The sequence below is a fragment of the Gymnoscopelus braueri genome, assembly GCF_963280865.1.
Source record: "Gymnoscopelus braueri genome assembly, chromosome: 19".
In the NCBI taxonomy this organism is placed as follows: Eukaryota; Metazoa; Chordata; class Actinopteri; order Myctophiformes; family Myctophidae; genus Gymnoscopelus; species Gymnoscopelus braueri.
In genome coordinates this window covers 28,703,195-28,725,238 of record NC_137621.1, presented here as the reverse complement: position 1 = coordinate 28,725,238, position 22,044 = coordinate 28,703,195, and the positions used below count along the sequence as shown (strand labels likewise).

General features: G+C 42.4%; 2 protein-coding genes across 2 annotated transcripts in view; one reads left to right on the top strand and one right to left on the bottom strand.

The window, feature by feature from the left end:
• Positions 1-10: 10 nt before the first annotated feature.
• pccb (propionyl-CoA carboxylase subunit beta) lies at positions 11-10,646 on the top strand. Its single transcript, XM_080414008.1, has 15 exons — positions 11-803; positions 1,898-2,017; positions 3,209-3,277; positions 3,391-3,447; positions 3,594-3,707; positions 5,217-5,327; positions 5,541-5,649; positions 6,264-6,384; positions 6,510-6,591; positions 7,279-7,402; positions 7,559-7,666; positions 7,759-7,859; positions 8,913-9,011; positions 9,121-9,220; positions 9,759-10,646. Exons 1-15 carry the CDS (start codon positions 555-557, stop codon positions 9,878-9,880), a joined length of 1,686 nt encoding a protein of 561 aa, XP_080270134.1. The 5' UTR covers positions 11-554; the 3' UTR covers positions 9,881-10,646.
• A 439-nt stretch (positions 10,647-11,085) lies between these two features.
• The window catches only part of stag1a (STAG1 cohesin complex component a), a 64,107-nt gene continuing 53,148 nt past the window's right edge, over positions 11,086-22,044 (bottom strand). The window contains 10 exon segments of the mRNA XM_080415076.1: positions 11,086-12,868; positions 13,408-13,488; positions 13,818-13,932; positions 14,046-14,162; positions 15,635-15,803; positions 18,010-18,221; positions 18,686-18,814; positions 20,349-20,497; positions 21,085-21,186; positions 21,549-21,688. Of these exon segments, the coding sequence (XP_080271202.1) occupies positions 12,845-12,868; positions 13,408-13,488; positions 13,818-13,932; positions 14,046-14,162; positions 15,635-15,803; positions 18,010-18,221; positions 18,686-18,814; positions 20,349-20,497; positions 21,085-21,186; positions 21,549-21,688 (1,238 nt within the window). The 3' untranslated portion in view covers positions 11,086-12,844.

The following is a 22,044-nucleotide window of genomic DNA, read 5'->3' as shown; positions in this document are numbered from 1 at the left end:
CCATTTATTTTTCCATTATTTCTTATGTTAATTTTATTTGAAAGTGAAATATCACTTCAATACTTACATTGCTGTTACAATTATGCATTGTGAATGTCTACTAAGAATGAGACAAGAGGGACGCGCTCTGGCGGAATGAAAAAGAAACAGAGTCAATCTAATTTGTACTAGATACATTATAACATCTTGGGAAGTGTAGTTCACTCGAGTGACATTCAGATTACAAACAGTAAACTACAAGACAACCCACCTTCGCTGTCACGTCCGGCCCACTCCGGAAATCTTCTCATTGTGATTGGTTGCGAGGAGCCGTTTGCGTGTGCGATTGGCCAAAGCCTCTGTCTTTCAGGCACCTCCTCCTACTGCTCACCAGTGTTGCCAGATTTTGTGAGAGAAATAAGCAACCAGGTCTAGGAAAACAAGCCACAAAAGAAGCAACCATATGAGCACACAAATTAAAACTGCAACCCGCGGCGCAACTACCAAAGTGGCTTATAATAATCGGACGTGGCAACTCTTAAACTAGCGCATGCTCAGCTCACACACACACAGCAATGGCGGCGTTCACGGCGGCACGAAGAAGCAGCTGCGGGCTGATCAGTGGGCTGAGGGCATCGTTCAGGAGTCTGGCACAGGTCAGACACGGTGCAGGAGTCACCGCGTCGGTGCGGCCGCCGCAGACGAGCTGCCGCCGGTGGTATGCCGCCGCCAGCCCCCTCACCGTGCAGGAGAGGATCGACAAGAAACGGAAGGCGGCGCTGGTCGGGGGAGGTCAGCAGAGGATTGATGCACAGCACAAGAGGGTAAACGCTTTACACATGAAACCCCCTGCTACTGTACAACATACACACGCACGCGCACACGCACACCTGACATACCACCACCAGCACTCAAATCAAATGACAGTATAGCACACACACCTGACCTGACATACCACCAGCACTCAAATGACAGTAGCGCGCGCGCGCGCACACACACACACCTGACCTGACACCAGCACTCAAATGACAGTAGGAGACGGAGTTAGCTGGCAGGCTGGCAGCCTTTGCATGAACAGTGGTGTAACCATGGCTGGTTTAAGATGGGCACACTCGGAGGTGGGCAAGTTGGTCAACCGTCTTTTTTTAAACTTCAACTGAATTGTATTGTCAGATCAGTGTTTACAGGGGGGAAAAGTGGGTTAAATTCCATGTCGAACAAAATCCCATCATGTTGGTGATGATGGTACAGTAGATCTCCCCCAGCCTTGGAAAAGTAGAATACATGCCCGAAAAGGTCACCCACAGTCTAGCCCCTGCAGAGCCTGACACTTGGCCCGAATTTCCATTAAAGTTTCACAAACATATTTTTTAAATGGGCAAGGCTTGCAATTTGGGGCCTGGAGCCAGGCTAGCCCCTGTATGCAATACAGTCACATGTGCTTGGAGTTGACCTACTCCATATCTACCTCTTCCATACTTGCCACTGTACACCCAATAAACAAGGGCAAGGCAATATCAAGATATATCGATATTGTGATGAGACTAGATAGATATTGTATGGGATTTGGGATATTGGGATATGATGGATGTAGTCTTGTATAAGTGTTGTATTTTAAAAGCTGCATTACGGTAGTGATATAATTCTCTGAACTTACCGGACTGTTATTCTATTATTTGCCTTTAGTTTATCCACTGTTATTATATAGACATTACTGATGATTATTTATGAAAAATCTCATTGAGTACATATTTTCTGACAGCACCAGTAATCATCCCAATATCGATAAGGGGTATTTGCTCAAGAATATAATATTAGATTTTGCCCAGCCCTGTTTCATCATTCATCAACTGGCTATGCTCATTATGTAAAAAATAATGGTTATGTAAGAGTTTTCTGTATCTGTTGCAACCTGCAGGGTAAGCTGACAGCCAGGGAGCGAGTGGAGCTACTCCTGGATCCAGACTCCTTTGTAGAGTATGACATGTTCGTAGAGCATCGCTGCTCAGACTTTGGAATGGAGCAGGACCGTAACAAGGTACACACAACTAGTGATGTGTCGTTCATGATTGATTCGTTCAAAAGAACTAGTTAATTTGCCGCGAACGAGCTCGTTCACTTTCTGAAACTGTTACGTTACTAACCCTAACCCTTTGAACGCTATAAAATAGCGCTACTGAGCGAGAACGTGAACGAATCATTTGAACAAATCATTGCCGTGAACGTAATCATTCGTTCACTTTTTTTCCCACCACTACACACAACACAGGAGGACCCCCCCCAACCACCATAAACCATATTTTTTTTATATTCACACCAACAGCAGGTAGGAGAAAATAAAACGAATGCTGATCGTTTATTATAGGCATCTGTGTAAGATTCCAATAGTATAAACATTTTAAATGGCTTACATGATGACCCCCCCCCCCCCGTTCTACACCATACCATCCGCTGGTAAATAACGATCCGTCCCTAAGACCTGAGGCAGATTCTACAAATGGCTTCTAAATCAGTAGTTCTAAAACGTTTTTCTAAAGATTTTTAAAAAATAGCAAATGTACAAGCTCGCAGCGCAGCACAAAGTGACGCGCTGTGAGCTTGTATATCTGCTATTTTTGCCAGACCCAAGGGGTCGGGCTTACATGAGGCTTTGTACCTGTTTCGTCCATACATGGGCTTGGTCACTTTGTCCTCCGGCCCCAGCCAAAAAAAAGTCTGTCACTTTGTCCTCCGGCCCCAGCCAAAAAAAAATCTGTCCCCAAAAAAAGTCTGTCCATACATGGGCATAGAAGGGACACACGTCGTGCGAAGCCCGGCAATTCAGATTTTCCCCCTTTCGTCCCCTTTCGTCCCGAACTATTCATGACATCATTATTATGTCACAAGTACAGTATGTAATTAAGTAAAGCTTATCATACTAGAACTTCATTCTGGGTCTGGCAGAACCAGGTCTCCTGGTCTTGTTTAAATAGCCAACGCTTAAATCTAAAATGACACAGATGCTTTCCCAGTTTTAATGGTTTAATCACTGGCTTTATTTTCATTTTTTGCATCTGTTCACATTTTCTACATTATCATTATGTTAGAATTTTGGATTTTGTCATTTGTAATCAATCTTTTCCCCAGAGGTTATTTTGAGCTAGACCCATCACTTCATAAATTAATCCAAGCTTTAAAATACATTAAAAAGGAGCAATCCGATGTAACTATATGTGCTCCTCTCTTCTAGTTCCCAGGTGACAGCGTTGTGACAGGACAGGGAAGGATCAACGGCAGGCTGGTCTATGTCTTCAGTCAGGTGCAGCACATCATTAAATATTGGATGATCCCACATTATTGTAAAACATGAAATAAAACAAGACATATTCCATTTCAACATTTCCTCTATCCCTACCTTTTTTTTTCTCTCAGGACTTCACAGTATTTGGAGGCAGTCTTTCTGGAGCGCATGCACAGAAGGTCTGTAAGGTAAGGCTGTGGGCGTGTGGGGACAATTCAGTAATGGAAATGGAGGAAGTGGGTAATTTTGTATGGTTGTCGTTTCTGTTGTACCTACCTCACGGTCCTAGACATTTTGGATTTGCATTTAGTATAACCTCATCTGTCTTGGGTAGATCATGGACCAGGCCATGATGGTGGGAGCTCCAGTCATTGGACTGAATGACTCTGGAGGAGCTAGGATACAGGAAGGTGTGGAGTCTCTGGCTGGATATGCAGATATCTTTCTGGTGGGTACAGCAAACAAAGAGGAGGTTGTTCACTTTGCAAAGAGCACCGGCCTGTCTATAAATTATGGCTGTTTCACCAGTAACCTCACAAGATCAAGCCATACCCTATATCTGTATGGTCTGCTCAATCAGAATCTGTGTGGCTTGGGCTACCACGCAACTAGATCAAAGTGGAAACCCCCCCAGATCTCACTTCCTATAATATCAGAGATTCATAAAGACAGTTTGACATCATCATCTGGTTTGCCCGAGTCCTCATAGCCCTTCCCAAAGTGCTGCATGTGCATGTCAGCCACATAGCAGTAGACAACATTTGCACGCTTAATTGTATTTAGCATAGAGTACTGAAGTCCTGACGTCACTCGTTCATCCCCTGGGTTGCGGAAGTCATTTCTCTATGGAGAATAACATTGGGTCATCTTAGAATCGTCTCATATAAGAATTGTGGTCCAAAAATAAACAAACTGTCCCGGCGATATTGTCAGGGAGGTGTCGCTGTATCGTTTATGATAGTCAGTCACTCATATTTGATAAAGTCTATTTCTGGCGAAAATGTAACTAATTTGGCCGCAGTAACATTAGCGTTTTTTCACCGTCAGTTGATGCTTCATATATCCATACGAGTCAAACCGCCGGGGTCATTTGCTTATTTTTGGAACACAGTTCTTATTTGACGCGATATTAAACAAGTCTATGGGAATTCTGAATGGGGGAAATAAACCGCAACCCAGGTAGGATGAGTAAATTACGTCAGACTTCGGTGCTCTATACAGCACCTACATTTGGACAAGCTCTAGTGTGTTAACCCGTTAAAACCGGGAACGCATCTGTGTCAGATTCAGATTTCTTTGGCTATTCAAAAATAGTAGATATACAAGCTCGTAGAGCTTGTAGATCTGCTATTTTTGAAAAATCTTGAAAATGTGTGAAAATGTTTGAATATTATATGAAATCATATGTTATAAAGAGAAGATTTTGAACTCCGATCTGTGTTTCTGGGGGTCCCTGGAACAGCATATTTTGAGATGGGGGTCCGCGGCCAAATACGTATCATTTTGGGGGTCCTTGACATGGAAAAGTTAGAGCACCACCACTAATATAGCAACATACGTTTTTTTTCAAAAAAATGTTAGGATTTAGAAGACCTTTTGTAGAATATATTCAAAGATTTGCACAAATGTTCACGATTTTCCAAAAAATTGCAGATCTACAAGCTCATAGCGCGGCACTCGGTGCCGCGCTATGAGCTTGTATATCTGCTATTTTTGAATAGCCAAAGAAATCTTAAGTGACACTGATTGCGCTCCCGGTCTTTGGACAACACAGCCACCACTTTAATTCAACAACTGTCAGCTGTCCGGGCTGACGTGCATCATGTACTTGTGTCTTTAGACATTGGCACTGCTCTGAGGGATGGGCCCCGGGGGCAGGTTCTGGAGAATTTGGGAGAAAACAAGTTGGCGGAGAAATGTCTTTTATGAATGGCAACCATTCTCTTGTGTCTCCCAGAGGAATGTGATGGCTTCAGGTGTGGTCCCTCAGATCTCCCTCATCATGGGTCCCTGTGCTGGTGGGGCCGTCTACTCTCCTGCCCTGACAGACTTCACCTTCATGGTCAAGGTCTGGCATAAATGCTAGTACATTAAATTAAATTACGCAGTCAAATCCTCAGTGTTCATTTCTCCATTTGTAGCTCCAAGAGTGTACACATTTGTACACTCTCAGAGTTAAATGAACCCGGAGGATTTTTCTTTTACCGTGCATGCTTCTTAAACTTTTTAGAGTATTTTGTCATGCTACAAGAGCATGCATTTGCTGTGTGTGTTTGTGTAGGACACGTCATACCTGTTCATCACAGGGCCTGACGTTGTGAAGTCCGTCACCAATGAGGATGTAACCCAGGAGGAGCTGGGAGGAGCCAAAACACACACTGCCGTGTCTGGTCAGTCCCTCCATTTTGAAACGTTGTTTTATCTAATCAAAGTCAGATTTACGCTGAGCAATATTTCTCCGGTTTAAGCCACATGACCATTTAATTTAGTAGTTCAAATGTGCAGGAGAATCTATGTTGAGCAATCTGGAAAAGATAGCAGTGGAAGCACTCCAAGGGACTTAAAAAAGTGAAAGGCATGATCTCAGTTAAGACCATGTTAACGCTAGATACATCCATCTATAAAATTCACAGGGTGTGTGTGCGAGTGCGTCTGTGTCATGCATAACTCGTGCAACGTTTGACCAATCAACTTCAAACTTCAAACTCTCCAAAAATATCTATAAGTTGTGCCGAGTGGGAATTAGTTAATAGTTGTTAATAGTCTTTTAACCCATTAATACCTGGAACGCATCTGTGTCACTTTAGATTTCTTTGGCTATTCAAAAATAGCAGATATACAAGCTCATAGCGCGGCACTGCTTGTAGATCTGCTATTTTAGAAAAATCGTGAAAAAATATTTTTCAATCGTGAAAAAATATATAAAAAAAATAAAAATAGGATTTAGATTTTTTTAAAGAATCGCCTCAGGTCTTAATGGGTTAAAATGCAATCCCTTTGTCAGGTGTGGCCCACCGTGCGTTTGAGAATGACATCGACGCTCTGCTCAACCTAAGAGATTTCTTCAACTTCCTGCCTCTTAGCAACAAGGACCCGTCTCCTGTCACTGAGTGCCACGACCCCAGGTGTCCAATCACACGGCTCGTTCTCTACAGATAAACCAATTCCCTGTTTGCATGGATGTTTGTTGACTTATACTCAATCCTTTGACTCAATTGTATCTCTATACCTCTTCACTTCCCGTTTCTAGTGAACGTCTGGTACCTGGCCTGGACAACATTGTCCCTTCAGAGTCGACTAAAGCCTATGACATGCTGGACATCGTCCAGGCGGTATGTCTCCCTCACTCTCACTCGACTCACACACATTTTAACCATTTATTTATGTCCACACAAAGGAGAGCATACAAGGGACACATATTATAGGTGCAGTAAGATTACATTCACAAAATCATGGCATATGTCTTCGTGATACAATAAGCATGTCCCTCTATGGGTATAAGTAACAGCGTCTCCGCCATATATGGCAGCTGCCAATTCTAGCAGAGACGGCACATTACTTTGCCAGCCTTTTTGCCTCCTTTTTGGGCATCCCAAGTTGTTGAAACCCCCTAACAACCAAATATAAAAACAAATAGTCTGCACCTATAGCCCAGCTCTGAGATGGTACTGTATGTAGAAGTGGTTGGTAGTTAATGACCTTGGTCATAAAAGCTTCCTCTAGACTAGGGTCAAAGGCGCAGGCCATCTCTAATACAGACACTTCTCACACACATATCTTCATTATATCACACATATCAACCAATCAGATTGCACAATTTGAGCTACCTATGTTTAAATTGTGTTCATAAATCAATATTTTCTTCACAGACCATTCTCTGCCATTTCAAAGCCAGCAGTTATGTCGTAGACAGTGGGCTAATGCTTTATTTATACTCTGTCGTGCGATGGTGTCACGTGCCTAAAATGGCAGATATACAAGCTCAAGAAGTTTTCTTCTTTCTCGACACGACTCTTTAGATCGTGGATGAAAGGAACTTCTTTGAGATCATGCCCAATTATGCCAAGAACATTGTGGTGGGATTCGCTCGCATGAATGGACGCACCGTGGGCATTGTGGGTAACCAGCCCAAAGTGGCATCTGGTGAGTAGAGGGGCGGAGGAGAGAAAGTCGGTTGGTGAGAATGAGAGGGGAGCAACCGCATCACTAGCTGTTATTTTCTATTTGACTTTCCATTATGTCATGTATGATAGAAGTCTAGTCTTGTTCTCCGTCTCATCTCTGTGCTCTGATATCCAGGCTGTTTGGACATCAACTCCTCAGTGAAAGGAGCCCGTTTTGTGCGCTTCTGTGATGCTTTCAACATCCCCATTATCACCTTTGTGGATGTGCCTGGGTTCCTGCCAGGTAAACACTCACTTCCACATATAATTTCTCTATCACTTGTGTGGGTATGTGCACACCCACACACTCTTAAACTTTACCCGTTTCATTCTCAGGTACTTCTCAGGAGTACGGAGGCATCATCAGACATGGGGCCAAGCTCCTATTTGCTTTTGCAGAGGCCACCGTCCCTAAAATCACCATCATCACCAGGAAGGTACGTGTGGTTTTTAAGTGGCAAAAAGTCAAAGGACATAGGCATTGATACTGTATGTCAACTCAGATTTCATGTGGCAAACCCCCATTGTTTGCACCGGCTCGAGTGGGATCATATAACACCATTGCCTTGTTCCTGTTCCTCACATAGGCCAGCTCTCTCCCAGCTTTCAGACCTGCAAACTCGCTGCCTTTCTGTGAAATTTGCCCTTCTGAAAAAAAATATGCCAACCATGTGAATCGTGTAGATCCAAGAGATTTTAACTCTGGAAAGGTGGGGAAATGGGTGGGGAGCAGGCCTGGATTTTCGTCATTTTAGGGGTAAGGCCACTTGGCCTTGGGTGTTGGCAATTGTTTAAGGGCACAAAGGCCAAATGCCAGGGCAAGAAGGCCATCAAATAAAACAATGATTTCTAAGCCCACGGAAATAATTAATTTAACTTGAAGGTTAATGATGATTTAATTTTAATATATTACAAAAATAGTATAACCATTAGTGAAATATAACTCATTTATTTCACAAAATAATGTATTGGCAAATTACCAATATTTGTACAAAGTCATATTGGTCTCAATATTTGTCACAGGGGTCATTAGGGGTGACCCCTGTGACCCACATGCGCATTCACAGATTAGAGATTTTATGTACTTTCCCCACAAGTTATTTTCATCAAAATGAAATGTGATTGGACTTGGACATTTTTCACTATTTAAAATGAATAATTATAGCTTGTAGATTGGATATTTTCACTTTTTAAAATTGTTTAAAAAAAGGTTTCCACCCGACAGCGATAATATATAGCCTATATATGGTTCTGTATCAGTATATGAGTCAGTTTTAGCTGTACATTTGCCAGGGTAGATTATCAAGCCATGCCCCGGTCCCCCCATCAGAGTTCACAGGTCTGAGCTTTACTTAGTACAGAAATACGCCACGGATAACTACTTCCTACTGATCTTCTTGAAAGAGAATATGCTCATACATGTATACTGTATATGTTTTTGTGCGCAGGCTTTTATGCATGTTTATTTGATCTGCACATGTGTTTTCCAGGCATACGGAGGAGCTTACGACGTCATGAGCTCGAAGCACTTGAGAGGCGATGTAAACTATGCCTGGCCCAGTGCTGAGGTTGCTGTCATGGGCGCCAAGGTACACACACGCACACACATACAGTCTCCCCCCCAGCTCTCTCTGATTAGATTAGTCTAATTTGTTTTGATCAATGTGCATGACATGAATGTGTCCGTTTCTCTCTCAGGGTGCTGTTCAGATCATCTTCAGAGGGAAGGAGAACCAGGCGGAGGCGGAGGCTGAATACGTGGAGAAGTTTGCTAACCCTTTCCCTGCCGCTGTCAGAGGTCAGCTATCCTCCCTCTCAATGTCTTGTGTTTGTACTCTACTCAACTGTCAAGTGAAGTTTCATTTGAAGATGACATAGGCTATAGCCATTTTGAAGCAGAGAAAAGCTGCAACCTGAAATTTCTGTCACTATTTCTGAAATACAGATCAGTTTAACCTTAAAAAAACATGTCAATTTTTGTAATCAGGGGTCTCATTGAGACTTGTAGGTGTAATAGTAACCAGTGATCATTTGATAAAGTTGTCAATTCAAATGGATTGTTCATTTTAGAATGAAACTTCTGTGTAGAGAGAAATGTCTCTCTACACAGTAGTAACATCAATGTTAATTTACCGATTTGTAAGTCGTCTGAAAGTATACAAAATGTAATTTGGTTACATTTTGTACACTACCAGAGTTAAGTGAGTAGGAGGGGAGCATCTCTTTATTCCCCTTGAAAATCACCCATAAAGATTCTTGGTAAACATTGCAAGGCACATCTCGCAAGGCACATCTCACACACCCTCTGAGTCATGGTGTTTTTGTCCATGTTTCAGGCTTCGTGGATGACATCATTGAGCCATCGACCACTCGTAAGAGGATCTGTAGAGATCTCGCAGTACTGGCCAGCAAGAAACAGGACAACCCCTGGAAGAAGCACGCCAATATTCCTCTCTAAAACACACCCATGTCCAGTCACCGAACACACTCAATAAAAGGACCATTGGGTAGGATTTTCTCGGAATAAATTGGATAACAATGAGTGCATTCCTGTGCATTTCTCTGCTGGCATATTTATTTCCGCTCTGCTGCCATGGAAGTGACACTCATTATCTCCTCACTCCACGGAGCAAATTAGCATTAGAAAGTTCCCACTGAGATGACAGCAATAAAGTAATTAGAAAATGCTATGCATAGTGCCCTGGACCTCTCCTTGACTTGAGTCACTATGACTGAGGGAAAGGAAAAAAAAAATCATCCCATAGTAACCACATTGTTCATACTGTTAAGCTATAACATCATAGTGAACTACATTGTGTGAAAGCTCATACTGACCATTAAATAAATTCATTGTGCGGTATAATTTGTTTTCCTTTAGTCGACTCTGAAGGGACAATGTTGTCCAGGCCAAATACCAGTGCGGTCTGTTTAAGAATTAAATATAGTTTCTGGGATTTCACTGTCAATGTTCAGAACTACAGTACTGTATATAAAGTATCCCTCAAATAGCATACCGTATGGGCTACATTGAATCTGTATAGGTCAGAGAAATATAATTCTCACTCATTTGAACTGTGCCTTTTCTCAGTGGCAGTCCGCTGCCATTTGTAAAATAAATCTTGTGATCTCTATACTGTTACCCCTTTTCTTTACCTCTATGAATACAGCAGCCATGTTGTAGTTTTTAATTGAGTTCTAAAACGATTTATGAATAAAATGTTTTCCAGTGACCAGTTGTCTGTGTGCAAAGTTACGAGTCTTGATAAAGTGTAGCATGCATGCATGGCACATTTTGCACGGTTTTGTCGACGTTGGCATATTTTGTATGGGAGCACAGATAGGCCTTTGTTGATTTTACAACTTCCATTCAAACAGTTTGTACTTTATATTCATCTTTTATAATGATTCAGTGTTGGCCGGTAGATGAGTTAAGATCCTATGCCTACTACAGTACATTTCATATCTGGGGAACAAATATTGGTGGATAATGGAACCTTACCTGAAAGCTGTCAATTCAAAGGAGGGTCCAGGCATCGCTGCACACCAAGCTGCCAATTAAATTGTGATGGTGTCCCTTCATTAAAGGTGAAGTGCACTATGATTATGAAAAAGTGAATGTTATAAAAACATGTAAAATATGGCCAATACACTCTGGTCCACAACTCGATTACAGAATTAATTTTATTAAAAAGAATTTAAGTTCACAGAAAAAACAAAAAAAACAGGCTTTTAGAGCATTTAAGGGCAGGTTATGTCAATTGCGCCGCATAAAGAGCCAATTGCCTCTCGTATTTACAGAAGGACTGCCAAACCAGCCAATGGGAAAACTTGTGCATGATTGATTTGACCGACCAACCAGCTTACAGTTGTGACATAAATGACCTGACGCAAAGAACCCTGAACCTTGAACCTTGAATGTTGAACGCATACAAACCTACTGACCAATCAGACAACATAGCCATACAGATCCACTGCTGTACTGGATATGAACAGATATGAAGTCAGCAATGAATCTGCAGCTGCATTGTTTGATTGTGTAACCATGTTTGTAGGTTTGCGATTTACACAACATTGATTTGACCTGGAACATCAGCGGTCTTGTTATTGAACAAGCCTAGTTGGCTGCAACAAACTGTCAAACAATTACAATCAAACCATACAGCGCTTTAGCTGGTATCCCATAGCAACAGTCTAGGCTTTTCTAACCTTTAGATATGAGTTACAGAGGGAGGGAGGGTACCGGTATATACTGTATGTAGGCCACAATTTGGCAACAAGATACATATTCAAGAAAGCTGTACAAACATCAGACAAAAACAAACAAAAAACACACTTGGATTTAAAACTTTTGTACTAAAGCTACAGAATTCAAAATATGTTTATTATCTTTTTTTCGTCAACCCCCAACTTTTTACGCCAAAAAGCTGATTTGGTGGCGTGTGTACAGTATGTATTTCTGAGTTCTGAGAGGGGGGTGGGGCTAAAGGTCTGAAGTTTGGGCTCTCTACCTCCGTGTCACACAACTGTCGAAAGGCAACGCTTGCCTTTCTTTGACGTCACGCACAACACAATTACATCACTTCCTCCACAGCAGTGTAAAACCAATCACTTTTGAGGGTGTGTGTGTGTGTGTGTGTACACAGCTATCCAACCGTCATAACCAAAACAGTATACACATCACACACCACCACTATCATCATCACCACCACAGACAGGGAATCAGATACAAAACAAACAGAGGGGGGTATAAGAGCAAAGATTTAAAACATTTAATATTGAAATCCTGTCTGGGTTTAAAGAAACCCGACGGATGTGAGTGGGACACCAAACAAGGGGTAGTTGGGACGGAGGGGGGACTGTACAGTGCGTTACGCTGCTCTGTGCTGTGTAAAGGGGGGAAGCGGAACTAACAACTGTACATCTGTGGAACAGGGGACTGTAAAACAGGACGCAAGTGCCCTTCGGACAACGGCGGTATTAGCCTGAGTGCTAATCAGAACTATCGCTAACAGAGCTAAACCGATGGGATGGGCTAAAGGAGGAAGAGAAGGGCTGGAGGAAGGCGTACAAGGAAGCGACCCTCGCTCAGTTTCTGATAGTCATGGTTTGGAATCGGTAAGGTCTTCCGAGGGCTGGACTGGCTCTTCTGGCTGGCCTGAAGTGAGACCATCCTCGGCGACAGCTCGAGGGGGGAAATTCTGACTGATCCCATATCCTGTTGCTGATACTGCTCTGCGATCGTCCTCCCCTCAGGTGTTAAATAAAGAGATTCTTCATTGATGTTGTAGGGGGTTTCTTTGTCTTAAAAGTTTGATTGACAGGTGGTTCAGAGTAGACAATCCAATACCCTCCCCCCCCCCCCCCAAATCTCTCCTGATTCAGGTCCTGGTGTCAGGAATGCTGCCTTTCCACCCACCTCAGATCAGAACATGGGCATGGTGAATCCCTGGAATAACAAAGGAAAGGGGATGTCATATACTTTTCATGTCCAAAAGGCTGAATCCCAGAACTTGTAGCTGATGGAAAAGAAAACGGCTTAACATGCACACTAAATGGAAACAACATTTTCGACAACAACAGTTTGATGTGGTGACATTACAAGTGACTTCAGTTACTAACTACAAACAGCATTGTGCTACAACTGACACATTGCAAACACTTTTCATCAAGATATAAAACATAAAACTGGTCAAAAATCTGTTTGGGGAGTTAACCATTACATAAATGGATCTCCATAAATATTTGAGTAACAATACATAGTTGAAGTTCTGTTTCTTCTAGTAGTCTTATGTATTATGAGTCTTACAATTGTGGATGCTCTGCAATGCTATAATTGCATCAGTACCGTATTGCCAGCCTCTATGAGTACTGTCTTGTTTGTCAGTGCACTCACGTTCGGATTACATTCCAAAAAGAAAAAAGAAAAAAAAGAAATACAAGTGGGAAGCCCTGCCCAAATTCCCTGCCAGATCTGCTTTCACTCACCGACTCGTCCTCGATCATCGCCGCAGAGTCGAAGAAGTCCGGTCTCAGCTCCGCTCTCTCACGTCTGTTCCTGGACGGTGGCTGGGAAGGACAAAAGTCAAAAAGAGTGAGCAGAGCGAATGAGTGAGCCGCACTTTTTGTCCTTTGCAAAGGACTATGATTATTAGTTGAGTTGCGAGGCGAAGTGCGACTGCAAAACCATGATAATACAGTATATAGCTAAATGATTCAACACTGAGGATTATACAGTTTTACAGTGTAGTAAGGCAGGAAACACAAGGTAGAGAGGAGAAAGGACCTGCAGGTACAGTATACTGTACTGGCTGAAGCACTAAGAGTGCCACAACAGCAGGCTTCCTTTCCTACTATTTCAGGGGTTGATGGTGGATGAGAAAAGTGATGTCACTGACCAGGTCAATGACCATGGTGTCCTCAAACTCCTCGTTCATGTCCTCCAGCTGACCTCGCGATGACATCATCACATCTTCAAAGATGGGCTCTGCGTCATCCTCCATGAGCCCTCGTCTGGGGAGCAGATGAACAAACAAATGTGAATGTTACGCACTGATTTATTGCACACCTGTCCGCCCTGCAAGTGCATAACTACATTCTTTTGAAAGCCACATAAACACACTTACACAGTCTGTCTGACCCCCTGGTTGCTTCGTGATTTGATGTAGTTCATCCCTGACCGGTCCTTCCGATTCACCTCCTCCATCTTCTGCTGGCCCAGCCATGACATCTGCATCTGTGGACTGCACAGCACAGCACAGCACAAACAACATGACATACATTCTTATTCTAGTCTAAATCACACTGTTCCTGTTGCAAACAACAGGTGATAGCAATCAAATTGCAGCTGATTATCATTAAATGACATAATCACAACAGGAACATCTGCACCCATGAAATTATTTTCAAAGCGTTTGAATAAAACGCTGACAAAGGCCAGAAGGGCCGAAATGTGTTCATTTTGTGACTGCTGCTGCAATGCATTAAAGCTTTGAAACTCTTTTGTGAGCGCGGGTGTTCCTTTTGTGATAAAGTAGGTTTAAAACTCTGCACCCGGCATTAATCTTAGTCCTGTGTGTTGAGCGTGCCAATCCTTTGGACTATATCATTAAATGACAACCATGACCAGTGAGCTGGGCATTGTGCCAAACATTTGGCACTGGGGCAACACACCATCATGAGAATACTATGAATATTGAAATTGATAGTGTAGCAGTAGTGTAGTAGAGTGAACATATCAGTGTTTATACCAGGGGTAGGCAACCTTAGGCACAGATGCCAACATTGGCACAGGGGAGGGTGACCACTGGCACACTGGCATAAGTGTGAGAGAGGTTTTTTTCTTTTAAAATTAAATATCCAAAAAAGTTTTATTTCAGTTAAAGTAAGTCCCCTCACATCTACATACAAATTACATGCTGCACATAATTCTACATTCATTCAAACTCCTAACTCTGACTGGGGAGGGAGTCTGGGAGATAGGTGGGTTATTGCTCTTAGTCTAATTATCCTTACATCCTGATGTGAAAGAAAATATTGCTAAAGACGAAGACAACAATAAAGGTTCGTTATGTATATAGCCTATGGACAATCAAAATCAGATGGACACATTACATTTTGATGTGGTGTCATAATTAAACCTAATAAAGTGATATAGCACACTCCATATCAAGAAAAGGAAAACTTGGCACTTCATGCCAAAAAGGTTGCCGACCCCTGGTCTATACCACGACTGTGTTCTCCATTCAAACACACATACAAGGTATGGGCATGTGTATGTATATGATTATGTAGGCCCGTCACAATTATTACATCATCGCAAATTATTTAAGATATTTAACAATTATTTTGCATAATCGTCATAACCTTTTCCATGTTGAAAAATGTTCATTAATTTTCAAACATTTTCCGAAAAGAGCAGAAATAGCAGACCTACAAGCCTTACGACGCGTCACGAAGTGACGCGTTGTAAGCTTACAACATTGTAAGCTTGTAGATCACCTATTTCTGATATTGCTGCCCTGTGCAATTGTTCTTTACGAAGCCTTTAAGGCAAACAGAAATTAAGATGACATTAATATGTTCCAATGTTCAATGCCAAAAACACAATTAAATCGTTTATCGCAATCATCTATGTGACAATTAATTGTCAACTTAAATCTGTAATCGTGACAGCCCTATGTGTGTGTGTATAATATATGTACAGTATACTGACTTGTGTACGAAGTCGTTTTCTGATCCAGGCTCCGAGTCGGGGTCTGGCATGTGTTCTGCCGGTCTGTTCTCTCTGAGCACGGTGGAGGTGAGCTGAGGAGTCTGCAGCGCCCCTGGTGTCTGTAGCGTGTCATTACGCAACATCCATGAGCCCTCCACGCTACTCTCCTCTGGAAACGCACAAAGAAATGTCGCATCAGCAACAATGAAGATGAGTGGGAAATCAATATCTCTACATGACAGAACAGCAGATCTGATAGCACCCTTTAGTGGTCATTTTACATCCTTGGATTAACTGTTATTTAACCCTATTCTGGGGGGAACATTTGGTGAAAATAGCAGATAAACAACAACGCGTTGTGAGCTTGTAGACCTGCTATTTCCGCCAGAGATATTTGCATTGACCAAAAAGAGGAGAGGGCCTATTATAGAGTATAGGGTTTAAGTGGTAAAGCTGTATGCACGTGTGCACATGCACAGTGGCCCTCATTTATCAACGGAGCGTAAAAAACGTCTTATATTTTTCCATATATTCGGCCGTACACCAACATCGAAGTCACATTTATCAAAGGATCCTATACAGCCGATCCTAGCGTATATCAGGTCGGAGCTTTGATAAATCTCACGTCTGAAAACGAGCGTCATTTAAATAACACGCCCTTAAATATTCACAAAATGCCCGACTTCACGACATGAAGAACCAGAATACAAACCAAAAAAAGCATGAAAAGCCAATAAGAAAGTTTCCCCCGCTCGCCTCGCCACACACGCGCCTCTCTCTCACACACACACACACACACACACACACACCACCACCCCCCCGCCCAACTTTGTCTTTCATGTAATCCGTAGCGTAGCGGTACAATCTTTGTTGTCACATAGGCAGGCTTGTAGCCTACATGAATGACATATTATGATACCAGTCACATCGCCATGAATGGAATACGTTTGTATACCCATTTATTTAACCCATACTGAGCAGTGCGTGTTCGAGTTACACTAAATAAAGCAGTCATGAGACTCGGGCGGAATGCAGTGATCCCGTGCCGCCACAATATTGGAGAGTCGGGTTTATATCCTTAACCCAGCCAGGTTGTGTAGCCTACATAACTCTCTATGACATAACTCCATAACATAGGACAAGCTACTGTAAGTTTGTAGACCTCACTGTCCATGAAAAGATGGTCGGGACTCCCGAAAATTATCTCGCAGAAGCGCTGCTGCGCTCGTATATTTTGAAAATAGCAGATCTACAAGCTCACAACGCGTCGCGATGCGACCTGTTGTGAGCTTGTAGATCTGCTATTTTCAAATAGCCAATGCAGCCAGATCTGCAAGCTATGACTGTTAAAGCGGTTTGTTTGAATTAGTTTATAAAATGATATATTTTCACAGCGATTATTTATTAGTGTAGATATACACATTTTGGAGTGGATTATGTGTCCAGATGCCTGTCAGACAGTCAGACAATGCTGCTCCGCAGGTCTACAATGGAATAAACGGGCGCAGCCAAAGTCAACAACTGGTCTCTACCAGACGTGAGATCTCAGCCTACGGTAGGATGAAGCCCACGTCAGGATATATTGATAAATGCTAAAGATAAAGTTGCGGTGATCTCGCCGCACGCCCATTATTTGGTCTGCACCGCGTTGATAAATGAGGGCCAGTATGTGCAGTGGTGTAATGGTGATTTCTTTTTCAGGGGAACGGTATTTTAACGACGTCACATGCACACGCTCACCGCCACCGGTAAACCCGTTATGCAAAGTAGCCAATTGGGTACTTGGCTCGTGAAAATGTACCAGTGGAACGCCGTGGTATCCCGTGTAGCGACCAAAACACCACTGAGTAATACCATAGACCGTAAAAAATTAATGGACAAAGTCACGCCCCCTGGTTTCTACAGACCCGTTTTGAAGCCCGTTTTTCAGCGATTTCAAATCCGCCATCTTTCTATATTTCCGGTATGAAATGCATGCTACTGGGCTGCAACCTTTGTGGCGGGTCTTCACTCCGTAGAACCAGTAGAAACTCCAGCAACACATACCCTACTTTATAATGAAAGAAAATCTATGGGACCATAATTTAGTAAACGTATATCATGATGATTTAAAAAAAAAGACTTTTAACTAGCGATTGAAAACATAAAAGTGTTTATGAAAACTAAGGTGTTTTACTAAGGTAATAAAAAGTATAAAGTCCGCCCCTAAAACCTCATTCAGTTGTATCGAGATTATATCATATTGAGACCAGTAGAAGATGAAACAGCGACATCTGCCGGCGCCCGAACCCGGAAGTGAGCTTCCGGAACCATCTCTTGAGTTTCTTGCACAGCCAAACAAAGTGTACAGATACAGGATGCACGGTCTCCCTTACCCTCTATGCGTTTCTTGTGTAGCGTAGCCGGCGTTCGGCCCTTCTTGCTGCGGACCGAGCCGGTCTTGCTGCTGGAGCCGGAGGTGACGGACATGCGGTCCTGATCGTCTCCTCCCGTCAGCAGACTGTTCCTGTAGGAGATGAGCGGCAGCCACACGTCCTCCCTCCGCTCCGACATGGACTCCGACATGAATTTCTCCAGGTACGAATGGCTGAGGAGGAGACATATAGAAATATAAAATGTATTTTTGTTTTTTTAAGTAGCTCTTTTAGGGACCACTTTTACTTCTTCTAAACAGGACAGTGTAATGGGGAGTCCGCTGAACATATGGATGATGTCCACAAAGTCCACAAACATTGTTTGTGTGGAATCGCAAAATCAAGGACAAAAACAGAAAGCATTTTATCCACCATTATAAGCTAAAGAATTTTAGAAGATACAAAGCATGAAACATACATAAACATATATGTACATTAATGCATGTGCAGTATGTTAACGGTTCTTTGTTCAAACAAGTGTTAGTCTCTATATTCTGATAGTAATCATTGCTATTGGAATATAGGGCTTTAACTTTTTCACAATAAACTTTTTGTTTTAACGAAAAAACATCACCTACAGCACCTTTAACACACACAGACTTGATATGCAAAGTGGCCAGAGTGCTGTAGTACTTACACTGTCTTTTTGTCCTGGCGCAGTAGCTTGGAGGAGAACTCACTGAGAACCTCCAGGAACGCCAGGTTGAGGGGAGGATACTCTCCTCCACGTGGATTCTGGTACTTAAATGCGAACTCTATTCCATCCCTGGAAGAGACCACCAGATCATGGAGGGTTAGCAAAAACACATAGAAATTTCAATATTGGACTTGTCTGAAGAGGGCACCAAAAGCTGACCTGTGGTCAGTTTGCTGACACACACAGACAGAGAGAGAGAGAGAGTTGCTGACACACACACAGACAGACAGACAGACAGACAGACAGACAGACCCTCATCCACAAACATAAAATATGCATAAATGGGTCTCCCTTAACACATTGAATGCCAATCGCGTAGATCTACGCGAACCTATTTAAAGCCGCAGCGTGCCAGTCGCGTAGATCTACGCGAACCGCCGATTCCCATTGAAATTGCCCCAGGTGCACTTTCCGAATTTTTTTGATCCATTTCCGTTTCCGGTTTCCGGTCGGAAACAGAATTATTCGGGTTCCGTTTTTTTCGATCGTATCCGCTTCCTGTCTGGGATCCTGTTTAAAACTCGATTTTCTCGGTTGTTGTTTTTCTCCTCGCTGATCACTGTTTAGCGTTGATCGGCTGTATCTTCAAGATGGCGGCACGGATTTGGAAACTATTTTCGCTGGCCGTTTCTCACAGATCCGCTGTGTGTTTAGAACCAAATGAACGCGCACTTTTAACTTATTTAGCGAGGTCTGTGGCGACATGAAAAAAACAAAAAAACAACAATAAAACGCTGGCACTGGTGAGTACATTATGAGATTAAACTCTGGCATGGAATGTGTTAAATATGTGAGACCAAGCCCCTTCCTTTAGTAAAAACAACCACTAGATGAGGGTCTCACTATACCACGTGAGGATGGTTTGAACAATCCTGAAATATAAATATGATGTGATGAGGGTCTCACTACCGTTTGATGATGATTTGAACAATGTGCGTCGAGGGCGAGGGTACATATAGAGAAGAATTGTCCACTACGCCATTTGAATGTCCAATTTCCTTCACTCTTAATAAAACTTTTGACATACATGGATGACATTCATGATGTCATAATAGCTGTATTCCAGGAATTGTCATCAACTCGCTCAACAAGAGAGACAGCAAATGAATATTTAACGACATCTCAGCGCAGTGTGCAGTTGCTCGTTGCAGGTCAGGTTAGTCAGATTTAAATACCTTTCAATCACATTCTATTTTATTTTCACATCATTTTTATTGAAGATATGTCAGTTTTAATCACATTTTCATGATTGTTTGGACTACAGGATGACGTGTATTGTAATGGTGAGAGGTCTGCTATATTTAAACATGAAAAATAAATCTGAATTATAAACTGATGGATTTTCAAGTGAAGTAATCCCAATTTGTTTAAAAAGCCAAATATTAATGAGTGCATTAGAAAACTATTTGTGGACACTTGTAATAAGTAATGAAATACATTTGTAAATCATGTTTTGTGCATTTCCAATTAAAAAAAACAATTTGTGAGTATTTTTTTTTGCATATATTTTGTGCTGATTCCATATCAGTGCACCCCTAAAACAGAGTCTTGAGAGTCAGTGGCGGTTTCAAACAGAGTCAGAGATCGAACACAGAGGTCTTACTTGTGCAGCGTTGCCACGGCCTCTCTGGTTTTGATCTGGTCCAGGCCGAAGGTGAGAGCGAAGCGTCGGGCCAGCTCCTTGATGCCGCTCACATGAGACGACGTGCGGTCCAGGGTGGGACCCTGGTCCTGGAGCAGCTCATTGAACAGCTACAACACACACATATTCAAGAGTAAATGCACTCGATGAAACACCAACTGGAAAGCGAGGTAAATGCACTCGATGAAACACCAACTGGAAAGCGAGTTGAAAGAGATATTTTGTGTGTGTGTGTGTGTGTGTTAGGGCATTCACAGAATAGTCGAATATTCGAATATTCGAATATCAAACCGACTATTCGACTATCAAACCACTATTCGACTATTCGAAGAAAAAAAAAGATTTTTCTTTTTTAGTGTCTTTTCTAGAGCAGACACGCAGCTGTGAGCTCTGGTGTGACGCCAACTCGCATTCCTTGAGTCGAGTCATCAATGCCATTGAAAAAAAAAAAAAAAAAAAAAACCTTTTTTTAATTTTTTAATTTTTTATAATCAAACCGAATAATCGACTATTCGAATACTTTTGGGTCGAATAATTCGAATATCATAAATCACTATTCGTTAATGCCCTAGTGTGTGTGTGTGTGTGTGTGTGTGTGTGTGTGTGTGTGTGTGTGTGTGTGTGTGTGTGTGTGTGTGTGTGTGTGTGTGTGTGTGTGTGTGTGCGTGTGTGCGTACGAGTACAGTCCACTCCTTACCTGCTGCAGACTGAGGATGAGAGTCTTGGCACACAGGATCTTGTCTGTCTGTCTGGTCTTACTGAGGGTCTCCTTGATGATGTCTCCATAGTCGTTATAATACTGAAGGAAGGTAAAGAGGAGACTTGTAAGTTCCAACTGACTGATTCAATCTCATTTCATCTGATGGCTAACTCTTTCAAGGCTCATTTAATTACTATACTGCCTGCTCAACCGAAGTTGCTGGGAAATGTGATCATTAGCATTAAATACAGGACAAGATAAATCAGACCTGTAAAAGTGACACCACCCAAATAGAAGAAAGTCCTTTAACCCATTTTATACTTTGATCTGCTATTATTGCTACGTTTGGATCTTTTTTTCCCCCAAAACTGTCTCCTATAATGACATGCCCAAAATAGGGAGGCCGGGTTTAAACTGGTGAACAGCATAAGGTGTGGTAAGTAGACGAATAGGACAGCCACCTTCATGTAGTGCTTGAAGATGTCTGCTGCAGCGGGCATGTCCACGATGTCGAAGATGATGAGTTTACTGAACGCCGCCAGTAAGTTCCTCCTCTTGTGGAGAGCCTCGATCTTATTGGCCTCATCCTCCTCGTCTCCCTCTATAGACAGAAGGATGGAGGGGAAAGAACATTGTCAAAGGAGAGGAGAGAGAATACACTTAATATAGTTTTGTTGTATTACAGTTGTTTCCAACTATATCTTAACTTTCTTTGAGGCGCTTCTTTCTCTCTCTCTCCCTCAGACTTCTTAAACTGTAAGCTCAGTCCCAAAGTATTGTAACTAGGCTAGCAATATTCTGGCAATGAGCCTGGTCCCAAAGGCAACAATCTGGGTTGTGAAATGCTCATGCTCTGGCCTAAGCTTTGCTCCCTGGGTAGAAAAACGACATATTATATAATCTGTGCACCAGGAAGAATAGTCTCCACTAAGGTGTAGACTAATGGGGATCCTTAAT